Source organism: Pinus tabuliformis, chromosome 6 (genome assembly GCF_031772625.1).
Source record: "Pinus tabuliformis cultivar Carrire ecotype Pingquan chromosome 6, CPIR1, whole genome shotgun sequence".
Taxonomy (NCBI): Eukaryota; Viridiplantae; Streptophyta; class Pinopsida; order Pinales; family Pinaceae; genus Pinus; species Pinus tabuliformis.
Window position 1 is genome coordinate 325661031 of NC_142292.1, and position 9963 is coordinate 325670993.

The following is a 9963-nucleotide window of genomic DNA, read 5'->3' on the forward strand; positions in this document are numbered from 1 at the left end:
AAATAAATCTACAAAATCTCTTTTTGACTTTTCCTTTACTATTTTTTTCCTTCCATATAACTCTTTTTTAAATAAATATTTTTCTTTTAACTATTATAAAACATATCATCATAATCATTTAAACCACTTCCTCACCAACATCACAACTTCATACCCAACCACATTTAGCGCCTAACCATAAATGGCGGAACGTGTACATAAACGATAATAATTGATTACTCACATAAGAAACTTCCCCTCACGTTACTTCCACACCCCTTGAAATCTAAATGGACAACGTCAGTCAAAGGGACAAGCAAAATAATTTTAATTCAATTATTTATTTGTTGTTGGGCGTTTGAAGTCTCCCTCTTTTTCTGCCATTCATTTTCTTGTATGTGAAGGTAAGTCCTTTGGAAATTTCCCTATATTTTCCGGATTCCGGAGGAGCTTACAAAGAGCTTCCAAATCCAATTACAGCTCCTCGTCCGTCAAACAAAGATCTCCCGAGAGACCCTGCAGAATATTTCGTGCTGCCCCGCTTTGATCTCGTAACCCATCATCGGTCCCAAGGCCCATCCCGATTTCTCTTGGTTTATCTCGGTGTCGGATCTCTTTCTCGGCTTCGCACAATTCCACTATGAATCCTGAATAGTAAGTTCTCAAAGCTTTAAGATCTGATGGTATTTACCGGTAATTTTGAATCTAAGGCTAGGGTTAGGTTATATTATCAGAGCTCTTCTCTTTTATTAAAATTTATCTTGATCTCGTTGCTTACCCAAGAGCCTGCGACTGGTGGTCGTCATGGGTCTCGTAAAGACCTAAGAAAACAAAAATGGAAATGAAATTCCCAGGCTGTCTTTCTTAATTATTTATTCGGTTAGCTGTGAATGGTTTATTTATTTGTCTTGTTAATTTGTTAGTGTGGCCAGGATCCTGATCGACTTGATCCGGTTACTACCCATTTTATTGTATCCGATTTTCATGGAATGGGTTTTTATCCATTGTTTAATATCAACATATTGGTCTCTTAGCCCTAATTACCCAGATGACTGTTACGAGGGATTTCGGCTTTTTTGGGTCACTATCTCTTTGGCAGTGTTCCCCGGTTAGCTTGGCTTTTTACATATTTATTGGGGATATTTTTTTTAATGGTGTGATCAGTGTCAGTATTTTTTTTTTGTTTTTGGGTTTAATTCTTGTATAATTTTCTTTTTTTGGTTTGGCTTGTAGCTGTTTTCTTTAAGAAAATTCTCATGACATGTAATTTACAATTCCCTCTATATATATATATATATATATGCCAGCTGAAATCTCGTTCTTTTACAGTTTTTTGCATTGAAGGTTCCATGGATTTTTTGTAATTGATCATTTGCCCTATGCTTAAATCGTTATTTCAGCTGGAGATTGGTCAGTGCGGCATATGGGTTTGCTTATATTTACAGAACCCCATTTTTTTTTCTTAATTGAATATAGATTTTTACCATCTAATTTATCTCTAGATCTTTCTTGAAATTGTTGTTATTTTTAGGTGTTTTTAGCTGAGTTCCCATCATCTTTGATGTAACGTATTTGGTTCCTTTTGCTTATTTTTGGGTGGTTTTAGCTGAACTCTTACCATCTTTGGTCCACCGTATTTGATGTTTTCTGATTGTTTTGTAGGCATTACTGCTAGTTTCTTTTGGCTCGTTTATACTCTTATTTATACGAAAAATATAATTCACTTGCTTTGCTCCCAGGCTACCTAAAAAAATGGTATATAATATATTTCCAGGTAAATAAATAGAATTAGCATCATACTGTTAAAGGATATACATGGATATACGTTACATCAAAAGGATATTCAGTGCGTCTGGTATTTAACCATTGTTTCCCATTTCTGTTCCTTTAACCATTGTTTCCCATTTCTGTTCATCCATAAGAAAAAAATACCTAAGGGGAATATATCTGGGAATAATTTAAAATAAATGATAATATATCTGGGAATAATTTAAATAAATGATAATATATCTGGGAATAATTTAAATAAATGATAATATATCTGGGAATAAATTATAGTGGTACTGTCATGAGGGGTAAACATGTAGCTGGGTATTTAAACCTTTATAGGGTAACACACTATTTGGCTGGAAAGTGTTATTTGGGTATGCAGGGAAAAATTAAACCGCCCGTGTTATGTCCCTCTGCAGAATCTGCTCTTGCTTGAGTACCTTGTCTATTTTTCTCTGATCCTTTCTTTGCTCGTGATTCTCTTATTGACTGCTCTGCTTGCTGCCTTCGCAATCTTCTTAAAGGTTGCAGGCTGTTTTGATATTTGTTCATTCTCCAGATTTACATGATGTCTTTCTCATTTAGTAATTACAGAGACACTGGGTTTCATCTGAGAAAACATAGAGTTAATAACTCCCAATTTGTTATTCTCCTCCTGAATACCATGGAGAACCCAATCTTCACATATTTATCATTTTTGTGGTCCCCAATTAGTGCGCAGTTACTATATTGAATCTCTTCTGATTAATGATGGACATCAACTTTCTCTGAGTTGGATTATCGCTAACTTTCTCCGGTCTAAGCTTTTTTGCTTTTGAATAAATTGTTTCCTTTGACTATGATGTTATCGAATAATGTACAAAAGCTGGGCACTTTATACAAAAAAGTGTGTTGCTTGGCAGCCACCATGAGCTATCTCAAAACTAGGTGTACATGAATTCTGACGAAGTCCAGCTGGCACAAAAACATAAATAGAACTAATGTCTGGACTGGCGGCACAGATATCCAAAAACTCAAATAACAAAGATCATAAATCAGGCCGCTGATGGATGAAGCCCACATTAGGCTGGGGTGGGTATTTGTCCTGGCACATGGGCCTCCATTCATCATTAGCAGGTTCTTGTTCAGGTACTGCAGGTTGGCAGCCCACATTATCTACAGTCTCCTCCGGGCATTTTTCAGTATCGGAGATGGCCAACATGAGCTGTGTGAATTTATCATTCCTGTGTTGTGGTGGCAGGGGCTAACTATGGTGGCATTTTGTTCTATAATCAATATCCCCTAGCAGCAATGTGCTGTGCCGTTCCATCAGATTCCTGTGACTGCGTGGGATGTACGGTCAACGAGTGGCTGCATTGATTTACAGTTCAACTTTCTGCACCTGCAGATGCAAATTAGCACAAATAATTGAATTAAAGTGCCTGAAAAAAGCTTTAGCATGCAGTGGCATACATAACATCATTTTGTGTCTTCCATATAGCTGATAAGCTGTGATGTTGTGTGGAATTCAACGGCTCAAGAATGTATATCTCTTTACATGGTGATTTTTGGAGAAACGGAATCAGGGAAGAGTTGGTTGCAGAGTTTAGTCACCCATTACCAGGCTGATTTATCAAATGAACAGAATTATAATGGATGTTTGAGAATTTCATTTCTATTACAGAGTTAACATTTAGGCTGGGGATCTCTGATGAATTGATCTGCTTCCAGTAAAGCCTGCAATTCAATGGAAATATATTTGATCACCCATTACCAGACTGATTTAGGAAATGAACAGAACTATAATAGACGTTGAGAGTTTCATCTCTATTACAGAGTTAGCATTTAGGCAGGGGATGCTCTGATGAATTGATCTGCTTCCAGTAAAGCTAGCAATTCAATGGAACTATATTCGATTAGCAGTTTCCAGATACTGTGTAATCGGGAGCTAGGTCTGTTGGTTAGATTTGAGCCTCCGAAATTAATTACTTCATGAGACCATCCACACAAAATTTGGTAATGTAATTCTACCAAAACCAGGTTATTATCAGGCGTATTGAATATTGTATCCATACAAAAGTGTACTCATTTTTGACAGGAACACGAGTTCAATATTAACTGCCGCAGGGCTAGGGCTAGTGTAATAATTGGGGATTATGTTTATTGCCTGCATACCACAGTGCCCTCTAAGTATGGGCATAGGTTGATTCTGACATAAACATGCCTGCTATATGAGCATAGGACTCGTACACAATGTGAGAATGGCTTTTAAGTGAAGATTGTGTTCATGGAGGTGAGGTGTATTTCAAAAATTGTTGCTGTTCTAGTCATTACCTGCTCACTATGCATTATGTGGCAGGCTTTTATTTTTTGGTTATTGAGGGGCGGTGGACCAGTGAATTACATACTGTTGGAAGCAAAGGTCGATTATAATTTTTAAATTCCTGTCAGCTGATCTGTAGTTGTTAAAGTGTAGTTGTTTCTGAATTCTTATATTTGGTTCAGTTACAAACATTGAATAAAAAATGAGAGAACTATCTGTTCTTTCATTTAACTGATTGGGCTATTTAAAAAAAGCTATATGCTGCCTAATTTCCTGGAATCCAAGTAAGAAACTTTGTTATTGCGGTATCAAGACTGAGCCCTTTTACAACTTATCATGCTAATTGTTTGGCCACGATTATCTAACTTTTAGGTAAGCTGTGGGGATGATCAAAATAATAGAGAACTGGATGCACAGGAGAGGTCGTTACCCAAAGTTTTATATCCACAATAAAAAAAGATCATTTGTGAGCATTAAAAGGGAAAAATGACTTCTTTTCCCATTCAAAGATCTGTGACATCTGGCACATTAAGTTTCACATGAACAAACAGAAACTGCTCTATTTTGGATTTTCAATGGACAAAAATGTTCTGACATGCTAAGAGGTCCCCCTTGGCTAAGAGGTCCATGAGTGGGGTATCCATTCAACCAAAATCACTTTGGACTTAACGGCTGTTCCCGCGTGTGTGTTTTTTTGCAAGCACATGTGCCCATCCACAAGAATGAAACATGTCATTGTAGAGACTTGGTGTTGACTGTCTTTTGTTATTTCCCTACATGCATGCTGCTTCTAAATCCTTCCAATTGTCAGCACACCTGCTTCCAGTCTGCATTTTGTTGCATAGGCCATAATCTCCTTTATTTGGGTATTTTTGAGCCAGTGATGTCTTCACTTGTTACAGTTGAATACTATTCAATTAATTTGTCGTTGCAGTTGTCGATGGTGAGATTGTTGAGTTATATAAGTTTATAATCTTTACTTTGTTTATATTATTTGTCTGGACAATTGCTGACATAATCTTTTTCTCCAGTGATTATTTGTTCAAGCTTCTCTTGATTGGAGATTCTGGAGTTGGCAAGTCGTGTCTCCTTCTGAGATTTGCGGTGAGGTTTAATTTTATTATCCAAGCTTTGAATATAGTTCTGAAATATTATTTGCATGTAAGCAAAGTTTTGGGTATAATGCAAATGCTCTGGGTTTAGCCACTTGTGTGTTTATAAAGTTACTACTTCTTGTTTATTAGGACTGAAATATGTTTTAGTCTTGTTTTTTTCAAATACAGTGAATTTGGTTTTATGAGCTCTACTGTATGGCTGTCCAATATATTGTTTTATTACACTGTCTTATATTTTTTTGACTCGATGGGGGCCTTCTTCCAGCTGGTCATTAAATTTTTACTTTTCTGGCAGAAGCTATTAACTTAAAGATCGCTTCTTTAAGGAGAAGTGGTAATATCTCTTGATATGGCAATGATAATTAATTTTCTTTTTGTCTGTAGGATGATTCATATCTGGAGAGCTACATAAGTACGATAGGAGTTGATTTTGTAAGTGATCTTGATGGGTTGTCCATTGTATCAAATATTTTGAATTTTTTTTGTTTAAAAATTCTGGTCACAATATTCAGTACAAGGTGGTTAGTCGTGGTTTTTAAAAGTCTTCATTTGGTAGGCTATCTACTTAAAGGTAACGTTTTAAGTGTGGAGTGGGCATGAATGAAGTATAATTCATGAATTCCTGTTTTCTTCAGAAAATTCGAACAGTGGAGCAGGATGGAAAAACGATCAAGCTTCAAATTGTAAGTGATATTCCTATAGTAAGCAGTGAGCTGATAGGAAAGATTTCCTGTTAAGAACTGGTAAATGTGTTGTGATCAAACTTCAATATGATTTGAATAGGACTGAGTGAAATATTGTATTTGAGTGGGACAGGCCTAGGCATATAATCTTAAATGTATTTTATGATTGTTCAGTTTATAGAGGGAAAAAATTACCTTTGGTGACTCATCATACTGTTCCGTTGTTTCTTTCAATTCTGAAGGACTTTTTTGGGTTCTGTTTTGAATCGTAAAGTTTTTATTCTTTTACATGTATCAATGGCATCCTACAGTTCTAGAGAGTGTTCTTAGAGATTGAATTTAACAATGTTTAAGTTTTTAACTTTTTTAGAACTTTTTGTCCTAGTTGCCTGTTCTGGGAGTTAAGCTTCCCAGTCTCTAGTGGTGGTCATTTTATGATGCTAGTCTTTAGATGGGAACTAAAAAGATGATTCTGGCAAGAGGTAGCACAATCTTTTGCCTATGTGGTGGCAGCTGTGTTTGAGTTTGATAATTTTAGTGTATAATTCTAAGTTTGGCCAAAATTTAGGAAAAAAATAGTAACTATCATAAATCCATCTAAATCCTGGACTTCACCTTAAATTCATTTATTGTGTATAATGCTAAGTTTGGCCAAAATTTAGGAAAAAATAGAAACTATCAGAAATCCATCGAAATCCTTGAATGGTGCTTCACCTTAAATTCTGTTTTTGAGGTTTTTTGACCTTAAATTTGTGGTAAATTTTGAATTTACTCTTAATAGAGCATCATTGCTAACGTGATGTGTTTTTTCAATGGTTCAATTTCAGTGGGATACAGCAGGGCAAGAACGATTTAGAACAATTACAAGCAGCTATTATCGTGGTGCACATGGTATCATTGTAAGTGCCCTTGTTACTTAAGTAGTTGTTTTCTTGGGTGCTACACTGATATTTTTCTGTTCATGTCAATGAAAATAAATCTTTGGATTTGCTAGTGATAGCCTGGTTCTTCTTTAGTTTTGGAGATCTTATCAATGTGCAGCCAGTATTCTCCATTATTTATTTGTTTACATTTATGGTTTTATAATGATATTATTCTTCTGTTGGTAGGTGGTTTATGATGTTACCGACCAGGAAAGTTTCAACAATGTGAAGCAATGGTTGAATGAGATTGATCGCTATGCGAGTGAGAATGTCAACAAGTTGCTTGTTGGAAACAAATGTGATTTGACTGCTAATAGAGCTGTTGATTACGATACAGCCAAGGTAATGTTAATGTTGAGTAGCTTTTGCACTATTCACATTGTAGGTGTTTCATTGTATGCGTTGTCTTGATGGGGATTTAGATATGAGTGTGCCTTGAAGCTGGTGCTCTGTTTTTGGTTGATTGTGACACTGTCAGTGGTCTTGAGTTGCTGGTTTGGCTTGAGATGCATCTTTTTGTCACTCTGCACAGTTTAAATCTTTTCTTGATATTCTGTGTGTGTTTTATGCTTCAGGCATTTGCGGATGAGATTGGCATTCCATTTTTGGAGACAAGTGCAAAGAATGCAACTAATGTGGAGCAGGCTTTCATGACGATGGCTGCTGAGATCAAGAACAGGTGCAATTTTTTCTTATGATGTTTGCTAACCAACAAGTGCCTATATCACACGATAGTGTTGCTAAATGTTTGTTTTGACTCGTAATTTCTATAATGTGTAGTGTAAAACCTGCCTGCCAAATCCTAATAAATTTGGTTGAGATTCTAATTGTTCTATGATTTTCCTTATAGGAACTAATCAAGAACTATCTCCCAAACAGGGTGTATTACCAGATTTAGGAACTTTGCTGTTAATGAACAACTCCATTTGAAATTTCACCTGATTATCTCTGTTTACTTTTTTCCTTAACATGCTATTAAATTCGTACTAAATTTAATAGATTTAAATTTTAATGTGAATTCTTTTATCTAGAGGCTTAGAATAGAATAGTTCACTGTTAATTTCTGTTGTTTTAACTTTGACAAGAGTAATAGAAGCTATACTGATGTTCTAGGCGAGCTCATTTGCAATTTTGATACACAATTGGCTATGCTTAATCATTTTATTTGACCTTTTTTAACCAGAAGTTTGAAATTTTAGATATAGGTTTCAAGGGACGCAAGATAGTACCTAATATCTATATTTTTTTGACTGGCCATAAATTTCATCCCGAGTCAGATTTGTGCACACTTATCTAGGATATCATTTTCATGGGTTTACAGATTCTGCCTGTTCATCTTTGTTTTATATTTTTATTGATAAATTATTGTTTAATCTTGGTTCTCAGTTGAAATAGCACTGCTCTTTATGAGTTTACTGGGCAGAGTTACTCTTTCAAAATGTTTGTGCCTCCTTTTTATGACCAGTGTGCCTTTAGTATTGTGTTACCTGTTTGGACAATTCTTCTCGGTAATAATTAGTAAATTGTTTACAAATATATGAAGCAAACTAAGGGGTGTGATTGGGGTTGTAGAAACCTAGAGGAACTGGTTTGAGTGACCCAGTGTATATCTATTTTCTTTTGAGAAGGTAGATTCGCATTCTAAAAGGATGCATAATTAAGATTTCACAGCACCAAATGGACAATGTGTGTTTGCAAATGTTATTTTGTTTGTGGACCCGCTAAAGCTGCTTAGAGGGTGCTTAAATCCCCCTACCCACCCCACCAATTCAATACAAGTGGGTATGATGTGAATATTATAATTACATAGTATGCTAGGCCCTGCTTAGTGGCTTCCTGTTGTGCTTTCAGCAAAGAAGCTTTATAGTAGTTGCTCAAGTATTAAGTGTTGATACATAACGTGAATTACACATGATGACTTTTGGTAATCTGGTTGGTTTCAGACATGTTCCTATTGTCTACTTTTTTGGGCATTGTACAAATGCTGGTTTTTTCAGGTTGTGATGGAGTGCTATAACTGTATATCTTGTCCAGTCATTGCTTTGAAATCAACAATGTAGATGAAACATTTGTGTTCAAAATTGACAAATCTATTATTTATTGCATTTGATTCAGGGCATCCAAGAGCCATATCCCACACTTCATATGTTTTTCTGGAACAATTTCTCGTATATAGTCTCCATAGGGTCAATTGTGCCAACGATGATTCCATTGCAGTTTAGATAATGCCTGGGTCTGTTGCAGAGATCTAAAATTTTTTGTTGAGGCCGCTTGTTATAAAATATTTCCAGCATCTTGAGCATACCATTACACAGCCTTGTTTTCACAAAAGTTTTAAACCATGGAAGTCTTGCCCAAGATGCAGCTTAGCCTTTGACCCTATACTCCACTATACTCAGAATAGAGTGTTGTACAAAGTTCAAAGTACAAAGTAGATAGAGTCCTTACTGTGACATCTTGCTTTAAGGAGATCAGATTTTCTATTAACTATATGACTGCTTTTCATTTTAGATCAAAATAAGTCTCAACTCTATTTCTTTTGTATTGCAGGATGGCAAGTCAGCCTGCCATGAATAGCAGCAGACCTGCTACTGTACAAATGAAAGGGCAGCCAGTTGTTCAGAAAAGTGGCTGTTGCTCATAAGACAATTCGTAGAATAATTTTTACTGCAATTGGTTTTGAAGAAGTGAAGTGCAAGATAATTGTATGTATTTTGGATCTCAGACAGGCAAGCTTTTCTTGCTGTTGAGATATTAACAATTGATAGACAACTAAAAACAAATTTATTGCAAGTTGGATCTTGTATTGTTTCCTGTCTGTGAAGGGCAGCAGCTTGCTTTTGTTCTTGATAATTTGTATAGCAATGGATTATTGTACTCGTGCCTAGTTTGTAAGATCATTCTTCTTAAAAGTTGCCAGCATTGTCACAGGTGGACTGCCAGATCTTAGAATCCTCTAAATTTTTACAGATTTTTCTGCAGTATGTTTGACATTCATTTTACCCCCACGTTTTTCAGTCTCTTGGTAAATTTGAATGCTGCTAAACTTTTTGAGAGATTGTTATATAATATTTTAATTTCTGCACAATTTTCTATTTATATGTTGTAATCATTGTCATCCTTGAAGGCCTGTAGTTTAAACCTTATTTTAGAGTATAGCGCGTTTCAATGTCACAGACCTTGTTTTTTCA

General features: G+C 35.7%; 1 protein-coding gene across 1 annotated transcript; it reads left to right on the plus strand.

The window, feature by feature from the left end:
* The first annotated feature begins 332 nt into the window (after positions 1 to 332).
* Positions 333 to 9714, plus strand: LOC149258614 (ras-related protein RIC1). The gene is made up of 8 exons (XM_089415574.1): positions 333 to 633; positions 5083 to 5155; positions 5551 to 5598; positions 5802 to 5849; positions 6677 to 6748; positions 6959 to 7114; positions 7348 to 7451; positions 9323 to 9714. The coding sequence occupies exons 1-8, from the start codon at positions 620 to 622 to the stop codon at positions 9414 to 9416; spliced, it is 609 nt and encodes a 202-aa protein (XP_089271700.1). The 5' UTR covers positions 333 to 619; the 3' UTR covers positions 9417 to 9714.
* The last annotated feature ends 249 nt before the right edge of the window (positions 9715 to 9963 follow it).

Coding starts and splice junctions, on each gene's coding strand:
- LOC149258614 (XM_089415574.1), top strand. Junction 5,156..5,550: donor GTCTCCTTCTGAGATTTGCG/GTGAGGTTTAAT, acceptor TTTTGTCTGTAG/GATGATTCATATCTGGAGAG. Junction 5,599..5,801: donor GTACGATAGGAGTTGATTTT/GTAAGTGATCTT, acceptor TGTTTTCTTCAG/AAAATTCGAACAGTGGAGCA.